This window comes from Papilio xuthus, unplaced genomic scaffold (genome assembly GCF_000836235.2).
Source record: "Papilio xuthus unplaced genomic scaffold, Pxut_1.1 DF827679.1, whole genome shotgun sequence".
Taxonomy (NCBI): domain Eukaryota; kingdom Metazoa; phylum Arthropoda; class Insecta; order Lepidoptera; family Papilionidae; genus Papilio; species Papilio xuthus.
In genome coordinates, this window is record NW_013530970.1 from 5,302,269 (window position 1) to 5,324,526 (window position 22,258).

A 22,258-nucleotide genomic window follows, 5' to 3' on the forward strand; every position below is an offset into this window, starting at 1 on the left:
AGATGGCCTCCGCCTCATTTCCCGCCAAATGAGTGCTTACGTTAACATGCAATACGATATGTGCGATTTAAAATTTACCATAAATTTAATTTAAAGCGTAACAAACTACATAGAAAAAAATAAATGCATTACGCTACGTAAGAAATAGGAATAGTGTAATATTAAATCAATAAAAGTATAGCCTCATGGCGAAACGTCTAAAATATGTATAAAAATCTGCTAAAACGTTTTTGGAAACATGTAAGAGAAATATTTATTTAAAAAAAATTCTAACAAAATATAAATTTAAAGAAATTTGCATTTAATGAAATTATTTACGTGCTTTTTTTGAATAATAAGTAGGAAAATACGAATAAAGAAACGTGACGTAATTTTTTTCCTCTTTTTAAATTTAGACAAAAGAATTATAACTAATTGTACATCACATGCATCATAATTTAAGATAGATCTAGATATAATATGAATTATTAACTGAGATAAATTGCTGGATTTTGTAACAATAAATTTATTTCTTCTCTAAACCATTTAGTACTCGACTGTACTCGTAAATTCGATTCATATCCGACAGTGTGAAAATTGACATTTACCAATAAACCGAATGCTTTTATTATTTTAAACAATCATTATTTACCGTGGGTTTCTGAGCTCAAAATACCCATTTAAAACATATTGTTATCTCTGTTTTGTCAAAGATAATGACGAGGATGACGATATCTTTTATACAGCGTTTTAGTTCTCAGAAACTCAAGGTTAGTTGCAAAGATTATATTTCATTGGAGTGCTTTCAAATTTAAATTCTTATAAAAAAAAAACATTCGAAATTTTTGTTGTTATAACGATGTTTAAAAGTAAATGTTGTTTAGGAGCCTCCCTAAGTGACAATTAGCATCTTTGAGTACGAAATTTATTAATACTTCTAAGAAATAAAGGTATTTGTATAAAACTCTTTGAATAAATAATAAATTTAGTAACATTCAAAAAACTGTATCGGATTCGAAGTATCAAACACCATACCTTTAGCACCAACTTACGATTTTGTTAAATTCTAGTCAAACGATTAATTAAATTAACGCTTTATACTAAGATTACGATAATAGACTAAACAGTCAGGTGTGCTGAGCCGACTAGTTCTTAATCTAGACTTAAGAAATGTCTACACTAGTTTTAAAGTAGCATCTATTTAATTTTTATTTTAAAATTTGCCAAGAAAAAAATTTCATTCTATTGAATCTAATAATATTTGTAGAAAACAGAAGTTTGACTCCTATTTTTTGGCACTAAAATTGGCGCTATTTATGTATAATTTGTGCTATTTTTATATTTAAATGGCACCAAAACAAAATAACTTTACTATCTATATAATTTTACATAATGAAATACACAATTCACATTATTCGTTGTTTCAATATATATATTAAACTTAGCCACCAGCTAAGTACTACTAACCATGAGTTTCTGAAACCTAATTCCCCATTTAAAATATATTGCTATCTCTGTTTTATCAGAGATGACAGGGATGACGATATATTTTATACAGAGATTTGGATCTCAGAAACCCACAGTTAAAACATGAACATTTATCATACCAAACATGTAAATATAAAAAAATGATCCAAAACAAAGAATCGAGAAACAATAAAAGTACCGAGGAACGTGTACAGCTAGTATAGTAATATTCAAACTTAATGGTGACTTACAATTTCAAATTACATGATACTAAAGACACGACCTTTAAACCGCCACGAACATTACATCAAAAAAAGGCGTTACTATGGTAACGCACGTTGCTATGGATACGCACCAGATACAAGGAGTGACAGAATCACGTGACCAAAGTATGTAATCAAGAGAAGGGCATTATTTTGTTGGCATGCTGCCATAACGCCGGTAGTGCGCGTGGCTAGCGCGTCGGATCTGCGGCGGCGATGCGCTGCCGCAGTCGTGCAAACTTGCCGTGCACTAGGCGCAGCTGCGCGCGCAGACGTGAAGACAACTCGCGCTGTAGTGCTTGAACCTCCACCAGCTCACGTCGCAGCTGCTGGTACTCCGAACGAACCTATACCGCAACCACAATCAATATATTCTGCTTTATAATTAACCCATTCCAAATGAAAGCGGAAAATTTAATAAACATATAAACGTCAAATTCCAAACATGGCGGACAACACTGTTTTATTTTTTTTAAGTTATCTAATTTTAAATAGATAAATAAGAATAATATAAGAAAGAATGTTCTATAAATATGTAGGATTTTAAGATTTTTAAGAACAAATAAAGTTCTGTATTCTTTACGATTTTTATTAAAATATATTATATATTTTTTTATTATATATATTTATAAATATATTTTATTTTTAGCTTTCATTTGGAACAAGTAATATTTTTATACAACACTCCAAACATTCATACATCAGTTTGACCGCAACCACAGGTTTTTGAACACAAAAAAATGACATTTTCTCAGCAAACTGGTCATAGAGTAGTAGACCAAGCGATCTGTTGCTATCAAATGTAATGAATGGCAACACCATTTGAAGTATATTATGAATTATGTGGATAAAAAAAAAATACAGGTCAAAATAAAAATTTAGGAAGCAACAGTTTTTTGTGTCTGACATGAAATAAAGATAGCTTTTTTAAACAACTTTTTTTTCTTTCAAATAATTCAATTATTAATCTTAAATAAAAACTATCTTTATAGTAAAATTCTTACTCAGCTGGGTCATAGATAATAGAAAAAAAATTAAACTCGAAATTAAAATTATTTTTATTATTATTTAAATAAAACTCATAATTACTAATAAAGAATATTTAAACAAGTTAAGAAAGACATCTCTTTAAACCAACATTAAATTCAAAAATTTATATTCCAAGCATCAATAGCAAAGTTTTAATAAATTTGTGAGTTCAAATCCCACCATTTCACTCTTATCGTGAACCATAATCAAGCCAAGCTTTGTTGAAAAGCAAATCCATCTATTATTTGTACCGAGAAGAAATAGTTTCAATATTTATAACAAACCCAGCTGGTATAACAGACACATGAAGAAATAAAATAAATAAACCAATAATAACATTGATAATATTATGACACCCCTATAGAAAAACTTTGGGAAGCTATACTGAAAAGCAACACCCTGTTTATTAGGTTTTTTTATGACAGCTTAAATTTTGTACCACATTTAAGCCAGTCTACTTCAATAAGCAACAGCTTCAACATGAGACTTCTCATTTATTTAAAGCCAACTTTACAAACTACCAGTCATATTGTGGTTAATTTATTTTAATTGTCTCTTAGTAAATCTACACTAAGGACACGATGAAAAGCCTCAAGTTGTGAGTAACATGACACCTTGACATTAATATTACTCTGACCTTTTATCAACCCTAAACCCAAGGAGCTGAAAATAAAACATATGTTTTTAGATATATTTTAAAGAAATATTTAAATATCACAAATTAGTTTCAAATGTAACTGATTTATTGTTGGTTTCTGAAACCAAGATTCCTGTTTAAATAATATTTTTATCTCTGTTTTGTCAAAGATAATTTTAGAGATGAGAATATATTTTATACAAGGATTTTGATGTCGGAAACCAACAATTAGTGTATTACATCTCTCTACCTAACATTCTTCTCAGCATTAATCAGCTTTTTGTATCATGTAATACAGTTTTTTTTGCACTTACCTCAGAGACAGATTTGAGCAAATTCATAACACAGACTTCCTGGTTGTCGACTGGCTCAGCAAGTTGCTTCTCTACAGCATCCATCTTCCACTCCATCAGGTCCAGTTGTTGATCTGTGCACTTTACCTACATAATGTGCTTACTTTTAATATGTGTCAAAACCTTATTTAAAAAAAATAGTATGATATATTGAAATTTCTTGAAATAGTTAATTAGATGTAATATTTTCATACATAACATAACGCTAAGTTCTTTTTATTGAAGACCTTATTAAAATTAGAAACAGAATCTGTATGTATTCAAGATAAACAGAGTGTTGGTTTCCTCATTAGCCAAAAAAAATCTCAATGGACATGCCTACATCAATGCCCTTTACATTTCTCTTAACCGAAGTTATTTATATATAGAAGTCGGCTCATTGACCTAAATAAGGTACCGCTCGCCCTGCCTATGTTTACTTAAGAAAAAATTATCAATTCTCACCGTTTCCTCCAACTCCACCATCGTTACCTCTTTTTGAGTCATCTTTCTCACAAATTTTAATGTTTTTATTAATAAAATTAAAGTAAATTATTAAAAAAGACTAGAAATAAAATGACCATTTTAACAAGAAATTGAGATTGTCAGAATTGACATTGACGTTTTAAATGACATTTACGTTAGAGTTTGGAAAGTATTTGACATTTCAATTTCTGCACAGATATTTGGATAAACATATGTTTTTAAACACAGTTTAGCTTACAATATAAAAAAATTGAGAAATTATATAGAGCGACAAACTTATCTGGCCAATCTGACCAAAGCTGGAACCCGAGAATCAAAAAGGCTGCTGGTAAAATAACTCGCTTATCCAGTTTCGACTGTATTATAGAAACCTGTGGACCGAGTTATTGAAAGGGTCACCTATTAGAATATTAGAGAGATCTACAAAACTAGGTTAAATATAGAATTCAGTGATAATAAAAGGCAATATCAATATTTATATACTTTTATTCGTCTTTATACACAAAAGACATACCATAAACATTAATTTGAGATGTGTTACGTAAGTAATATTTATAAATCGAGTTCATTATAAATTTCTACCTGTACCGTCCGATCGTAGCCATTTGAAGCAATATTTAAACCATCAATGTCCACTTATATTAATAGAATGATGACAATCTGAAACTACTGTTATATAAAAACTAATCTATAAAAATAAGGATTTGAATAGACTGCAACTTGAGTTATTTGCCTTACTGCTGCACTAAGGATCGTTAAATCACCCTTAGTGTAGATTTAAATCGACAAACCTACACTACAAGGCTACTAAGCGCTTAATTAACGTATTTTATTGCAGCAGTAAAACTTATTCGATGTTGTTAGTTTTGACAACAGCGCCATCTATCATATTTAAATTTACTTGGCTTTTTTCCACGCGGTTATTTATCACACAAACGTAATCGGTTTAATTTTGAAGTTTTTGACGTTTTTGGCCTCTCTGCCCCTTGCTATATCATGTTGCTTGAATCTTTCACATTTCATTTAAACTACTTCTAAATTAAAAATTGTTTCAATATACAATATGTTGTTTCTTATCTAAAATGTGCATTATTTGGTTAAAACATGATGATTAAGGGTCCGTACACATAAACGGGGGCGAAGAGATCAGATATTTTGAAAAAAGGTTTAATTTTACTTTTAATTGCCATATAACTCTGCTCTCCTCTCCGCCCCTGTCTGTGTGAACGGAATCTAACACTTCAAATAGGGCAAGTACATAAAGGGTCGAAAATTATTGTTTAAAAGGTAGGTAGTTTGAGATAACTTACATCACACAAAACTTGGTTAAAAACTTTGTACAAATAATAAATTCGTGAGTCAATTTATTTACTTTAAAAAGACAAATCAACTGTCAACGGGGCTAAGAAATTATTCTCATTATCGTGATAAAAATTGTTTTTTTTTTCGATAATAATTAGTGTCATAAATTTGAGAGAGATTACTAAAGACTAGGGTCTGAAAACTTAAAATTTAATTTCTTACATTTTTTTAAGGATACATATTAACTTTGAAATATGTATTTAAAACGACGTTATCAAATAAATGATATTTTATCTACACTTTTTAAGGAAATCACTTCTTAAGAGTCTTAATTTTTTTAACCGACTGCTTTATCCTTAGTCAAATCTATAGTTAAAACAGTAAAGATAGATTTGTAGCTCTGTCGGTAAAACAGTCACGATGTTTGCTCTGTCGGTAAAACAGTCACCGTTCATTTTCTCTGACGGTAAAACATTGAACAGTTTATTTCTATTTCTTTAGTCCACAAAGTGTCAGTTTTGCAATAACATCGACTAAATACATTGCAAGAATATAAGTTTAACTTTTTAATTGTGAAGCAATTGTCAATAGGATTTATACTGTCGTAAACTTAATATATAAAAAAATTCATACGATCTGATCACAATAAGCCACATTGAAAAAAATTTACAGACCAGTTTTACTATGAAATTAAAAAAACGGCTATTTAAATAAAGTCTATATAATTATAAGACTTTATTACGGTAGGCAACATCTTAGAACGTAGACAAAATGTTGCCATTTGGCTACTGAATATACATTAATGAGTTAAAAATTAATTGTAAACAAAACCTTAACAAAAAAAAATAATAATTTCAGTCAATGTGTAAAATATCGAGTAAATTAACAAGAAAAATAATCACATTGAACACATCGCTCTTAAATACATCACTTTCTCAAATGACTAATCACAAAACATAGGAAACGAAACCGGACCACTACTTTAACCCTCATCCTCTTAATATAACTAGAAGTATCTACATACAAATAAATTACTCCATAAAAGTCTTAAGACCTGAATATTCGGGGATGGTTGGGGCAAAATAAAATCAGTCATACGGCCGTATCGTAATTGACCAAGTCCAGGACCTGGTCCGAAGTATAACCGTCCTGTAGGACCAACCTACTTTAGGACCACTTTGGTCCTGAACTATGCGCTAAATGAAGAGAGAGGAACTAATCGCGGGCTGCGAGCTAATCTAGTCTTTATGTAGACTGTTGAGGGTTCATTTTAACGCGTCAGATGTGTCGAATTTCTGCTCGGTGACGGACACCGCGTCCGACGCTAACGCCTCCTTAAGCGGTTCAACACAATTCTTTGGGATAACTGTTCCTGTAAAAAAAAACATACGCTGTTACCTACGAAAAAAAAATTACACTTAAGGTTTCTAAAATTGAATCGATATCCAATCTATAGACCTAGGATAGACATAAATATCCCTAGGACAAAATAATACTGCAGAAGATCTATGTCTAAAGAAAGTAGATAGAAAAATAAAACATAACTATTTGAGTAATGATGGTGACCAACTTACCAACAATCTTCCTGCCGTCGTCCGTCTTGATGCGTATGACCTGCATCTTGTGCAGCGCAGCGCGCGCCGCCAGCGCCGCCTCCATGCGCGCCCACACCGCCAGCACTGACCCCGCCAGCACGTGGTGAGTGCGCACGCGCAGACCCACCTGCACATACAGATTTCCCCTTTCAGAAACCTTAAGTCTTTCGTAGTGTAGATTTAAGACGAAAGGTCAGAATAAAAGACTACCTTAACATTCAATTAACGTCTCTGAGTAGAGTGTGAGTAATTTTTAGCATACAACAGAGAGTAAAACGTGTACGCACATGTGTGCGTGCATTTTTGCGTATCCGTACACGTGTACGTGTACGTATGTGTTCGCGTTCGTATGTTTCAACATGTGTGTACCTCGCACTCTGAGGCATTCCTGCAGGCGGACCGCCAGTACGCGTGGCTGCAGACTCGCAGCGAGGCCGCGTACTGCGCCTTCCACGGGCCCTCCGCCTCCTCGCTCGTCACCTTCTTGTATTTCTTCTCGATCTCCGCGAGAGATTCTAGCCGCAGCTGGAGACCAGTGTTCGGTCTGCGATGACAAACAAAAATACAAGTTATTACACAATGATTACAAAATCTAATAGATCTTACAAATATTATAAATGCAAATGTTTGGATGGATGTTTGTTACAAGGTATCTCCAGAACGGCTGCATGGATCTTACTGAAATTTAGCATAGATGTAGAATATACTTTGGAAGAACACATAAGCTACTAATTAAGTTTTTTTTACATTTCGCGCGAACGGAGTCGTGGGCGACAGCTTCAATACTTTTAATAGGTTCAATGTCAGCTCATCTTGCCAGATTAAGACGGAAAAAACTAATTATCTTATAATTTTAATACGTGCTATCGTACGTGTTTATTTACGTCATAAATTACCTGTATATTTGGAACATGATCTCTTTCTTTGTGGGCCGATCCTTCCTGTTGTTGGGCGTATGCGCTGCGACACAGAGCACGGCGGTGTGCTTGTTGTTGCGGGCAGCTTGCGACAGGTAGAAACCCTCCTTGGGGCTTGTCAGCTCAGACTCTTTCTCCAACGCCTCCATCCAGTCCATGCCGCGCTAAGCAAAATGTGGAAATTTTAAATTTATACATATCACAATAAATTAATTAAATTCTGTCACTTTAATTGTGAATCAATTTTAATGAGTTATTTGGAAGTATTGAAATCAATATTTATCATTCTCCGCAACTTTAGAAATAACCTAGATACTAGAGCACACACGAGAGTGAAAGATATAGATGATTAGTGCGAGAGAGTGAGAAAGAACCAAAATAACATGATAATGGGTATGTAAGAATGAGACAGATAGTCAGTAGACACCGTTTAAGGGACGCAATAGTATGAGATGTATTAAAACTGAGATAGCACGATAGTGCGTGCATGTCTTAGAGTGAGACAGGCACGCACGATAACGCGTGCATGTGTTAGAGTGAGACAGGCAGCTAACGTCAACACCGTGGTAAGGTAGCGAGACGATGAGATGTTGTAAGAGTGAGACAGCATGATAGTGAGTGCGTGTGTTAGAGTGAGACAGTTAGCTGACCTCAGTCTGCACAGTGATGAGATCGACGGGCGCGCGGCCAGTGGCGTGCCGGCGCAGGAAGCGCACGCAGGCGACGCGGCGCACACTCTCGCCCGCACTACCCAAGTCCAGGATGCCGAGGTCGAAGCGGCCGCTGCGCTTTGCTATACAAAAATGTATATATTTTACTTTATTTAAATTAATTTAACGGTACGGTAATAATCCCATATTTTTGTATGACATTCTCACCTTGCTCCATAACAGCCGCCAGCGTGTCTGTAAAGTATTTGAACAGCCTATTTTGTAGCTCTACCGGCATACCCAATATCCTGTTTAAGAACTTTGACATGTTGTTGTAATCCTAAAACATAAAAACAATACAACCAACTTTTAATTACACAGGTATTAGACAAATCAACATGATAGACAAAGTAACAAGGAATGAAAGAGACAAAAATATATTTTTCTTTTTATCTTACTGGACCGGCTATAACTTTGAAATAGCCTTTAGCGTAGTTCCGATTTAAACGCGCCTACTAATGTTACATTACAAATAAATCTATCTACATTACTAGCTTGAATACCCATCACAGCTACAAACCGCTACCATCAGTGTCAAAATGGTGAAAATCAAGTAGGCACAAAATATTACGTCTTATAGCCAGTCCATAATCTAGATGTAATTGATGTTACCTTGTCCAGTGAGAGTACTCCGGGCGCGCTCTCACTGTTGACAATCAGACCGACGCCGACAAGTGCGACAGCTACATCCTGGAAGAAGTCTCCGGCGTAGTCTCGCGGGGGCGCCACCAGCGGAGTGTCGTACTTCATTATCGCTTTCATCACCGCCTCCAGGGCAGTGCGACCTGAATGTTATTCATCATCTCCTTAGCCTCCCACTTAGGTGGTGTCGGAGCACGAGGTGTTACGAGTAGAAACCTTAATATTTTGCCTTAATCATCACCATTATATCAAAAAATATAAACGGTGTTTTAGAAAATTAAACTTTCTCTTCATTTGAGTTGCTATTTTTATTGCAGCAAATAAATTCACAGGAGTCAATTAATTCAAGACATGTCTTTAGATCTTTTTGTGTTTCATTTACTTTAAATTATCCAAAGCCGCATAAATAACCAAACCACAACTATTGACTTTGTAAATTAGTTTCAGTTTAATTATTTACATTATTTCCCTTCCCTCCTGGTAAAATTATCAAGAATCTTGTAATCTTTTATCAAAAATGTATACTGACCATATTTATTATCTATATTAAACTGGCTGAGATCCCTTGTTTCAGTGGCGCGGCGGTCTCCATGCGTGAGGGCGCCGAGGGACTCCAGCCGCTTGGCGACTGTTGAGGCGAAGCGCCGCTCTCCAGCCAAGTCAGAGATCAGGAAGATGTATTCAGGTGCATTCACTTGATTAGAACGGTGGGTACGACCTGAGAAAAAAGTTGCATACTACTTTTATTCCTGTATGAGACTTGCTAAGCAGATTTATTTGCAGATTCATACCAAAAATGATGCTAAGATGATCACATTTGGTACATACATTGCTTACTTCAAATTACACAGCACTAAATGTCGCCCGTGACTGTTCTGGAGGAGTAAAAAAATAGTAGCCTGTGTTCTACAATTATTCCTAATTACAGCGAGATTCTTTGAGCCGTTCTTAGGCTACGTAGTATTAAAAATCCATTCATCCACACTCGTATTTTTTTTATATCATAAGGTGGCAATCGAGCGAGCGGCCACCTGAAATCACTGAAATAGCGAAGTGACTTTTGCCCATAGACATACGTAATTGCATATGCGTTGCATACCTTTAATCGACTGAGGAGAGGATGCACAGAAAGAAAATATTTTCACCTTCCATGCATCCTCTCATCCGGAAAGTCCGCTTCCACTTCCCATCCTTTCCTTGTAAGAAAAGGGTGGGAAGGGAAAGAGGACTAAATTAGGCCAAGTATTATTATATTAGGCATAGTATTTATAATATTAGTAAAATTTATGGTATTGTATGGCACTCACCAAATTGCTGTATGGCCCTGTCAGCTGACCACGGTAACTCTAATGTTATGTGAACTCTCCGCCTTTGATTTCGAGCTCTGTCAAACAATTTCAATACATCTTATATAATCTTAAAATAAATTATATACTTTACTACAATATTGCAAAAAAGCAAACAGTTTAAGCAATTCAAAGAGTGACAAGTCATTACGTGAACGACGTATATTTACCTCCTATCACTCTGAAGTGAAATACCACTGGATGCCGCTTCAGATATAATAGCTACGTCCTTCTCGCCGTCCATGAACCGCTGCTTCTCCGTCAAGTTAAGAGTTTCCAGAGGTACGTCCGCCTCCGACCTGCTCTCGTACAGTATCTGACCCTCTTCTGTCTGCACCACACGACCCTTACGACCTGTCATCTGCATGAAAAAACTACGTTAGTGGCTCAAGGTCATCAGCGTACTATTGAATGTCTCTTCTGCTATTCTGTGCAGCGATTCGTGGTATATTCCGAGCCGTCACTATATTTGAATACCACTATACTAATTCAATCTTTGTTAAAACGTCTATCGCTGACAATTTAAAATTCTGACGAGTTATTTTGTCTTTTTACAATAAATTAGTGTTCGATTATAATGTAATTTATCAGCGTACTTGCAATGTACTTCTAAACAAAGTTTAATATTACTTGATACTAGATTTATATATTTCAAGTATCAAGATGTACAATTCCGCCTACACATAAACTATTATATCTTGACACGTACCTCAGCAACATTCTCAGTACCACCCAGCTCATCCACCAGCTGGTCGAGCGTGTTGGGTGGCAGGCGGCGGCCCAGCTTCTCTATTGCTGCAAGAAGTTCCTCCTTCATGCTGCACGCGCGCTCGATTGCCGACCGCGGTGGAGGCTGGTTACGACTGGGTCCTGGTGTATCATTATATGTTAAGAAGCACTCAGAGACACATAAGCAGTTTTTAAGTGTTGATTTCGCCTGTCGTAACTAACATCCATCCATCTAACTATTCGCATTTATAATATTAGTAAGATTGTTTTGTGATGAGGGTACTTGTATAAATTGTGTATTGAGGGTAGTTTACCAAGGTATAGTCCATTAGTGCCAACAGGTGTGCCAGTGAGGCTGTGTCCGCCGGCCGTAGTGACGGTGACGGTAGAGGGCGCGGTCGTCTTCCTCTCAAACATCGTCTCAATCTTGTCCTGCGTGCTCGCCGCCTTCTTCTTAGGTGATGCCGCTTTCTTCTTTTTTATCGGCTTCTTCTTGCGATTGATCCATGGATCTGTATCGTATATTACAATTATAAACTAAACCGATTTAAAAAAAATGTTTCAAAGCTCTTTATTAGTAAGTGACCTTAATTGACCCTAAATGCATCGATTCTTTTGTTTTGTCTTAGTTTTTTTTAATTTTCTATAGTATAGAACAGCGCCATCGAACGAAATTTAATGCTATTACTATGTTATTACCGACCATCATCGCTGTCGCTCTCTCGGCCCGCTCTGAAGGGATTTGAGTCACTCTGATCGGAGTCAGAGTGGCGGCCATCATCGGAGTCCTCAGCCAACTCGTCGTCAAGGTCATCGTCGGAACCACGGATGAACTCGTCCGAAGAGGAACCACCACGCGCTCGCTTTGCAGCCACGTTAGCTTGCTGACGGGGCGTTACTGGAAGCATATTAGCTTTTCAAATAATGTATGAATCTGAAGTGGAGACTTAAGTAAGATACAACAAGAAAAAACAGTTATAATAAAAAGAGAAAACTTACACTTCCTCTTTGAGGTGTTAGCGTCGTCACCATTACGTCCGTTGTGCGCGGGCGCATGTGTCACAGTGGCGGGCTTCGCCTCCAAGCCAAGCAGTCTGTTGATGCGCGTCCGGTCCGGCGCAGGGAAGTGTTTCTCTACCAACGTCTGGAATACGCCCCTGGTAACAACCGCGAATGTTTAGTATCAAGTTTGATAAATACAATGTCATAAGTTTTGATGTAATTTTAATTTTAGGCAACGGTATTTTGAATACAAATTCAAAATACGATCTTTGGAATACATTTTCAATAAAACTAAACTTAGTTCCAGTCTCTGAAAGCGAAAATGGTACACAAAAACACATTTTATTATATCATTGTCTATAGTGTGTAATATTGTGTACATGTCTGTAGTGTGTATTACAGTGTACATGTGTGCAGTGTGTAATTTGTACACACTTGGCGGTGGAGACAAAGTCGCTGAGCTCGCCGTCATCCCGCTCGAGTTGGTCGAGGGTGCGCGCCTCGCCCGTGCTCTGTAACCCGATCACCACGCACTTGCCGCACTTCACCGCCTCGCGCGCCGTCACCACAGCGTGATTCACCTACAACATACAAACATACATACATACAAATGTTTGTATGACAATCATCTTCCTGTCCTTTTCCCTACAATGGGTCGGCACAGTATGTACTAGTTTTTTTTTGTGCTCTTCCATACAATTGTTTGTATCACATACCATTTATTTGTTTATGACGAAGGTGGATATTAAATAAACAACACTTCTCCTACATCTGCAACAATCACAATAATTATATTTGCTATGCCTTTTTCTACAGGAAAAGTGCTAATAAGAACAGAAATTCAACATAAGAGACCGTGTTATTGGAATCTAAACCTTATTTTACAGACATAAAGATTAAATTTCAATATTTCTTAGTTAATATAAAGTGACATAGTGATACCTTGGCAGCAATACACAGGTACTTGAAGAACCGTTGATGCGCTGACCAGAACTGTCCCCACATGGTCTTCTTCATGCGTGACTCCGCGTCTATCAGCTCCGCTGCTTCTGTAAAACGCTGCATTGCCTCCACCCACTGTTGAAAAAAACCCATATTAGTCTCCAAATGTAATGTCTATGACGTCACTGACATTGTGACGTCATAAAAGCCCTTTTTTTTAAATGTTTTATTTGTATGTATTTGGCTCAAATCTAGTCATTAAAATTAGATCTACTTCCTATTGGCCTGAAATTTAATACATGAATTTACATTTCTTTGCGATACAATATTATATAAGAAATTTACAATTTTAGATATTATTTGATGGAAATTGTGTCGTCTGTGTAATACAAAGACTAATCGTAACAAAACTTACCAAAGCGACGGCTTTATCGTATGTCTCCTTGAAGGCATCAGACAGCGGAACCTCTTCTATCTTGAAGGTGACCCCGTGGAAAGAGAGCTGACGCGCAATGTACATGCCTCGGAGTTTCATGTCCATCGCAACTATCTCCATAGCTCCCACACCTCTGAAGACAAGGTTTTTTTTTATATTAATGATATATTTTTTAACCATCATACTAATATTATAAATGCGAATGTTTGGATGGATGGATGTTAGAAGGTATTTCCAGAACGGCTGCATGGATCTTGCTGAAATTTGGTATAGATGTAGAACATAATCAGAAAGAACACATAGGCAACTAATTATGTTTTTTTTTCCCGCAGACGGAGTCGCAAGTAACTTCTATTTTTTTTATTTTTTTCCATTAACTATTAACAAACCTCTTTTCAACAGCATTAATGAAATCCATAAATGTAGGAAAAGGCGTGCCTTCGCCCCAAATGCCAAGGCGCACCATATACGCCATGTTTCTTGGTTCTGAAGCGCCCGTAGCTGAGGCATAAACGACTCGCGCTTTGGGCAATTTATTCTGCAACTCTAGTGCAGTGAGACCCGTCTTGGTAGCTTTGCCCGACCCCACCGGGCAGAGATTCTTCGCTTTGTGACATTCGTCGAATACAATCTGTTTGGTGTTTAAGGATTTTACGGATAGGAGATATCTATTTGTTAACTTTAAGTTACCAAATACTGTACATCCTGGATAAGGTAGAGTCCAAAGGACGCTATATTTTTCCTATAGGTCACTCTCCAACCAGAGTGTCTCGCTTGTGGTGGTCAGTTGGGACCGGACAATGCTTACATAGGCTTCTTGCTTATCCAGATTCAACTATTATTAATATAAGTAAAGTGACACAATAACTGATTTTCCTCATTTTTGATATTCACTTTCGCATTCAAACACAAAGTAAAATAACACTTATGTCTATAACCATAAAGGATACACATCCATCAAAGTCTTCACCGCACCACTGGAGCAGCTGCTTCAACCGGGACCTGTACTTGGTGCTGGAGGACTGAGTCTCCCCTATCAATGCAGAGTACGTGCAGAACACCACCCCCTTCTTCACGTTGCCGTTCACAGCTGATGATATCTTCGCGTATTTGAACTGGAAACGAAGAAATACAAGTATTTAGACATCTTTGATTCACTACGATTTTTAATTTCCAAAGATAACTTGCAGTTTAGCTTTGACTAGTTGTCGTCCGCGACGCCGTCCATTTGTAATTTAAAATACTTAATACTCTATGTGTTCTTCCAGATTATGTTCTACATATATCCCGTAACGATGGATAGTGGAATGGATAATGGATGGATGGCTTGCTTAGAGATATGTCGAGAACGGCAGAACGAATCTCGCTGAAATTTAGCATAGCTGCAGAACATAGTCTGGAAGAACAGCTACTTATTAAGTTTTTTTTTATTTCTTGCGGACGGAGTCGCGGGCAATAGCTAGTACAAGTGTCGCATTTAGTAGTACCTTGTTGAGGGGATGTACTTCAATCTTGCCAGCTCCGATGTCTCGCAGGTCACGTTCAGCATCGTACTTAAGGTCGTTGGAGACAGACACCCAGATGGCGCGCTTGCGACCCTTCAGGTAGTTCTCAAAGATGATGCCCGCGATCGTACGTCCCTTACCCACACCAGCACCGTCACCTTTAAACAATTACATTTGTCAAATATCAAACAATCAAACAAAATTTCATCAAATTTTATATTTCTTGTCTTGGTTTCTGAGACTCTATTTGTCAACGACAATGATATCGATATATTTTATACAGAAATTTTGGTCTTAGAAACCAACTGTAAATAAATTATAACAAAACCCAAATAACACTTATTCTCTTTATTATTTAACTACTAAACTAATTTCTTTCTTACTTTAGTAAACATTTCTCGCAATTAAATATTTCCGATAACAAATTTTGACATTAACAATTTCACAATTCACCCTCTAAGACACTTTGACCTTACTAACAAAATACAAGCATCTCATAGTATACCTATGATCTACAAAATGTAAAATTAAAAAAATAAACTTGACAGACAGACGGACGGACAACAGAATGATCCTTAAGGGTTCCGTTTTTTTCCTTTCGAGGTACGGAACCTTAAAAAATTACAAATCGTTGAACAAAGTAAATCATAGCATACCTATGAGAAATCCAGCTCGTGTACCATCAGGCAGGGTATGCTCGTGAGCCTGGCTGGCGTACACCACCGCCTCCAGCTGCAGCGCGGACAGCAGCCCGCCCCGCACCGTCTCCTCCGGCAGGCTCAATGTATACGTCACATCCACTGGCTCCACAGACGACAGGGATGCTGTCTCCACTACTGGATCGGGGTGCTTACGACCCAGTTTCACTGGACACAATATTATGTCACATTAATTAATGCATTAAGAGTGAAAATCCTATAAATTATGCGACAGTCGTCAACCTCGACTCCGTCCGTGCATGACTTAAAGAAAATTGTTAATTAGTAGCCTATGTACTCTCTAACGAACATCCATCCATCCATCCAAATATTCGCATTTATCATATTAGTAAGATTATATCATAGTCATATTAAAAACCAACAGTGTATAGGTAAATGTCTGTAACCTATAAATGGATGATTAAGAAAATACATACATTTTGACGGCATGTAATCTGCGTATGTCTCAGCCACACCCATCTCCTCATCATCCACTTCTTCTTCTTCACCTTGCAACTGAAATATACGACACATTATTTACATCACAATATGATATTAACATAACAAATCTTACATTATCCGGCTCGAAGGACCATTTTGGTTACTGGCTAAGCTTCAAATAACCTTTTTCTTTGGATATCTATTAAATTAACCAGCTTTTTGTGTCAGAAGCAATATATATTACAAAGTTAGCTTGCTTTCAGGGGGGGAAACAAACTTATGTGGGATTTGAGGGTTCCGGGGTCTCCAAAAACACAAAATAGTAAATAAATAACCCTAAATGCTTTGATATTAACAATTCAACATATAGTCACATTATGTACCTTGTCATGAGGCCACATGCCAGGCTTAGGTTGGGCCCAGGGTGGCATCTGGCCATACTGTGCGACCATACCAGAAACCAGAATCTGATTTAGGTTTTGCAGCAAATAGGAGTTCATCCCTTGCGCACCCACCATCTCCACTGAAAATTATATGTTAACTATATTCCAAGAAACAGTGAATCTTGAGGGTTAATCTTAATATACAGTAAATATGTTAAAAGCGTATGTATAAGAAACAGAATTAAATAGATTTAAGGGTCCATCGGATTTTAGTTTCCTTTTACTAAAGTCAAAGCAAATCTGTTTAGTGCGCGATGCATTCGGCGCGGGTCTATACACGCGTACCATTAGACATATTAAAAGCCTATCTTTGTTATTTTAAGGCATTAATTCAAAATTAGGTTGCATTTGTATAAATAATTAAATCATTATTAAACAATCAAACATAACCTGGTGTTTTTAATTTCAACAGATTTTTTATACAATTATTATACGAAATCTTGCCCTTTACGAAACATTACAAAAACTTTGGGACTTTCCAAAGTTGGATTGTGACGGAAAACTTTGAGCCGAGTTTTAATTAACGTCATTGATAACATTTCAAAACATTCAAAGTTTTATGATTCTCGAGATTAAAATAGGATTGTATTTAAACTCACGTGATATTGTCACGTTGGAGCAACTGAGTTGGTAAATGTCGAAATAAGAACATTTTTAACATCGTAATGAATAGAAGTTGCGGTAATCATTACTTTTAGACATTATTAGTTAGAATCCTTTGTCGCGAATGACGTGCTTTCATTACAAAGTCAAATGTCAGAATGATTAGTGAGGGGACATAAACGTCGACATTTTAGTAAGGCTAGTGTTGCGCCAGTACAAAGGCACAGCGTCGGATTTTCTTCCTAACATTACTAGTTTACTAATATTAGATAAATAAATCATCATTTTACTATAAAATAGTAATATTCTAAAAATATGCATAAAATGAAACTGAAAACAAGTCTAATACTGGTTATATTTATAAAACCAAAAGATGTAAATGAAAAAAAAATAAAAAAATCCTTATTTCACTACAACTAGCAAAACACAATACAAGCATTAGAAATGTAAACAAAACCACGATATGAAAATTAAATTGTATTAAATCGAGGAAAAGCAACGAATTTGTACTACGGAAGACTGACAAAAAAACGTTATTGCTTAAGCAAAATGATTTAATAGCAAATTTCTTTCTTTATTAACCCTTAATTCGATGGTGTCCAGTGTGATGAACAACTAATTAAAAAAATACTGAACTAGTTTACAGAAAAATACGTATGACTTTACTAAAAAAAACAGTTTTTTTGCTACAAAAAAAATCGTCAAATTAAGGGTTAAGAGCTAAGATTGGAGGTTGGAAAAATTAAATGAAAATTAGTACTTATGAGTCATGCAGATAGCATTAAAAAGGTCAAGATTCAAGACTGAATTTGAAGCAATAAATAAAAAAAATATGGGAAGCAGTACCATATATAATTACACTTTGAAAGAAGAGTAGAGTAGACTAAAAAGAAAATCAAACAACAATATCTATGGATTAATAGGGTTGCCAGTCAATTTTATTTATAACTAAAATATCTCATCTATTATTATAATATTAGTATTATTACCAGTACAAAAATAAAATATCCTAAATCACAACAATATTTTATTTTTTAACTTTTTTTTATCCTGGCAACCCTAATTCCATACATTACTGGCATACAACCAAGTTACTCACTCTGAGCGAGTAGAGAAGCGGCATTGAACGCGGCCGAGGAGCCGGCACCGGCGAAAGATGGGACAGGACCCACAGACGGCACTATACAAAGGTCCCTTCATTATATATCATCAGAAATATTAACACTCATAAGCATTCCTAGTCACTTAGACATAGCCAAATTTGATCAGACGCATATCTTCAAAAATTTGACCATATACCCTATACAAAACTAATCTTTAACTATGTTAAGTATAAAATAATGTATTAACCTTTGGCAAGTAAACTTTTACATATGTTGTGTCATGACTTTTGTCTATGGAGTCACATGAATGTACTTCTCATGTCAGACTGAGGCAGACATATTCCGATCGTCCAGTAAAGTGGTAGAGTACCACGATTGTGGGTCTACTGTGGTATCGAGACATCATATATAATTCTAAACCACCAGTGCTAAGGCTTAGAAAAAACAGTACAAGCCTAACAAATATATAGAAATGCCAATTTCATCTCTATTCCTTTTTTTCTTTGATTTCTTTACCATATGTAAATGATCTGTTTTTCCTTCATTTATAAACTGTAAAAAAAACTTACCTACTCCACGTCCTAATGTTACCATAGGTCTGGGTTTATTTAGACCTGCTTGAATTTTAATAGGTTTCATATTAGATGCCTGTCCAAATGCCAGCCCTGATGCAGCTGAAATAATACCAAGGGTTAAATCATACTTTCCATGTTCACACTAAGATTTAATTTTAACATAAGTTTCTACATCAAACATCTTTAGTATGGAATTTATTAAAACTTGAAACCATGAATAAAAAAAAACTCAAAACTAACCTTAGTGTTGCTATTTTTTTTTATTTAAGAACTACTAAAGAAAAAACATTTGAATATAAAGTAGTTAGGATTACGGGTGATTCAATCAACTTAATGTTTACTTCATATGTCACTTATGTGCCCAAAAAAAATTCCGTACCATAATAATTCCACAATATGGCGAGGGTTTTAATATTCCTGGTCATTTTATACATATTATTATCTCAGGTTTACAATTAAATGAAAGGGACGACTATATGCTTTGTGTGAGAGTTTCAGCTAAATCTTATATCTTTAAATGAGCAATTCTTGTATATATATATAATTGGAATCTCGAAATCGGCTCCAACGATTTTCATAATATTTTGTATATAAGTGGTTTCAGGGGCGATAAATCGATCTAGCTAGGAATCATTTCTGGAAAATGTCATTTTATTCGTGTTTTATCGATAATCAACTTAAAAATAAACTTAACTTTTTCTATCGGTAAGATCGAAAAATATTATTCATATTTCATCATTTTATTAGTAATTTGTACTTAAATATAATTTCCAAAAAACACAATTAAAAAAAAATACCACCATGGGCATCCAGGTACTGTATACTAAGATTAACGTATAATCCTTCACGGACAGTGTAGTGTATGCATAAATGAAGTGTTGTTTGTCTCAAGCATACATGTCCTAAGTACATGCCGGAGAGAGGGGGCGTCAGTCCATGTCAGACATCTGGACCGGCAGCATGTGTCGACTGTGACATTCTTACTGCAGCACGAATGCTACCGATAGTTTCTTATAAAATCCATCCCTATGCTTACCTGCTAGTGGATTTGTAGTAGGTCTAATAATAATTGGTTGCGGACCAGCTGTGACTTTTGCTTTAACACCCATTTGAGCAGCAGCAGCCAATGTTTTTCCACCTCCTAAAAATTACAATAAAAAATAATATTTTTGTTCTAAAATACTTTGAATACTTATGTAATACTTATTTAAAGGAATAAGAAACAATATTTAGATAGTAGATAAAAATATTTTTAATGTTAATCATTATCTCTAAAGTAATATTAAAAAGAGGAAACATTTGTATTTTTATATTTGACAAACTAAAAACTACTGGATCAATATCAATAATTAGTTTGGCATAAGAAAGCTTGGCACAGTACAGGGATAGGTTCGCTGGTAATGGAAAGGCCATTACCATAAGAAGAAAGTCTATCAGCAAAACAGACTATATTTATTACAACTTTTTTTATTCCGTAGCAATGAAGACAAAGGCAAAAGCTTATTTTTTATTTTTTAAAAGATTATGTATTGGATGAAGCTTTTAATTATCAAAACATTGTTGTTACTTCATACAACTATGTTGTATTGCCTAAATGAACACAACATGGAAACAATCACATAAATATTTACACCAGAGTAAATAAACATATCATAAATCCATTCATATGCTCTTAAATTAACATACAGCATAGTAGATTCCAAATGTTTTTTAATATAAGTGGACAGAGTATGTACAGTAAAAAAAAAATACTTAATAAAAAAAATATACCTGGCACTTCCAAATTGTCTGGGTCTTCATCATCATCAAAGTCTGAATCGTCAGACGGAGTCGGTGGGTTGTCTTCATCATCACCAAAACCTCTTCTCTTCGACTAAAACACATTTACCACTGGTAACATACTTTTGTATATTCAAAGTAAACAAAAAAAACTATTTGGAAAACCCTATGTAAAAAGTCAGTAGTTACCAACATTTCAAGCTTATTGTAAAATTACATAACTGATAAGAAGTCTATTAAAATCCTATTTTATGAGCCATGAAAGTACCATACGAATATTAGGATTAACAATTGCCATCGACTTTTGTTCTCATGTTACAATACAAATCTCAATGAATCCACGAAAATTTATGACGCCACTGTTTCAATTTATCATCAAAGAATTTACGTATTGTAATAAAGTTTAATATTGTGCAAGAGAGCCAAAGACATTGAATAAAACATTCCCGATGGCGCACGTACCGCATTGCACTAGTGTGCTTCCACACAGGCTCAGTGCAATTATTAGGTCGTATCCTAATACTACACCTAGAACCTTCTAAGAAAATCAATACAGCCACACCCTGCTTGCATAATTAACACCTCAGTACCATCAACCATTTCAGAATTATAGTCAAAATGTATTCAGGTAATCACACATGTGAGAATGCCATCAGATCATGACAGTTTTTTTTTGGTTAGAAAACTTGAAAACAAAGAAAAAATTGCATAAAAATAGTATTTTTTCAGACTTCATTACATTTGCACACATTTTTTCACTTATTACACATGTAATTTCAAAAATATACAAACAATATCAGCTGAAAACACGACGTTCAACAAAGTAAAGTTCGTAAAAAAGTATCAAAACAAAAAACTATCATTACCATTTTTAATACTGAATTAACAGTTTTAATAATACAAATTGACTATTTTTTTCGTTAACACGGAAACACTATTTTCAATCGGTAGATTATCATTACACTCGTATAATAATTGCGTAAAATTTTCGATCTGCACTTAAGAAAAAATCAGATAACCCGTCGGCGGTCAATGCTTCCGCCATATTAAAAAATACTCAATCCAATTCCAAAGAGAAAAGAATTATGCACCGTTGTACGTTTGGATACTTTTGCTGACATTACTAAAGTGCTGCATTTTTAATTGTAAATTTAAAATACTTTAAACTGTTGAGAAGGTTAGAAAACTTAAAAATGATATCAAGGGAAAATTTTAGAACAATTTCACTTGTTAAATTTCGTGGGTGTGTATCCGAAAACTGTTACTCTTTGTCTTTGAAAATTGAATTGATTGCTTG

General features: G+C 35.2%; 3 protein-coding genes across 3 annotated transcripts; all 3 read right to left on the minus strand.

Moving 5' to 3' along the window:
* Positions 1–664: 664 nt before the first annotated feature.
* Positions 665–4,317, minus strand: LOC106118002 (uncharacterized). Its single transcript, XM_013312554.1, has 3 exons — positions 4,173–4,317; positions 3,690–3,815; positions 665–2,056 (listed from the first exon to the last, which is right to left on the minus strand). Exons 1-3 carry the CDS (start codon positions 4,212–4,214, stop codon positions 1,901–1,903), a joined length of 324 nt encoding a protein of 107 aa, XP_013168008.1. The 5' UTR covers positions 4,215–4,317; the 3' UTR covers positions 665–1,900.
* Positions 4,318–5,427: 1,110 nt separating this feature from the next.
* sno (Protein strawberry notch) lies at positions 5,428–18,808 on the minus strand. Its single transcript, XM_013312321.1, has 24 exons — positions 18,604–18,808; positions 16,842–16,981; positions 16,455–16,533; positions 15,976–16,185; positions 15,302–15,477; positions 14,765–14,929; positions 14,204–14,445; positions 13,794–13,947; positions 13,379–13,513; positions 12,872–13,017; positions 12,434–12,591; positions 12,138–12,332; positions 11,749–11,946; positions 11,415–11,575; positions 10,876–11,066; positions 10,667–10,743; positions 9,889–10,077; positions 9,330–9,502; positions 8,886–8,997; positions 8,658–8,800; positions 7,987–8,171; positions 7,460–7,634; positions 7,070–7,217; positions 5,428–6,867 (listed from the first exon to the last, which is right to left on the minus strand). Coding segments are annotated over exons 1-24 (3,660 nt in total). The 5' UTR covers positions 18,605–18,808; the 3' UTR covers positions 5,428–6,760.
* Positions 18,750–21,997, minus strand: LOC106117568 (uncharacterized). Its single transcript, XM_013311929.1, has 5 exons — positions 21,828–21,997; positions 20,953–21,055; positions 20,219–20,323; positions 19,177–19,281; positions 18,750–18,781 (listed from the first exon to the last, which is right to left on the minus strand). Exons 1-5 carry the CDS (start codon positions 21,828–21,830, stop codon positions 18,750–18,752), a joined length of 348 nt encoding a protein of 115 aa, XP_013167383.1. The 5' UTR covers positions 21,831–21,997.
* Positions 21,998–22,258: the final 261 nt, after the last annotated feature.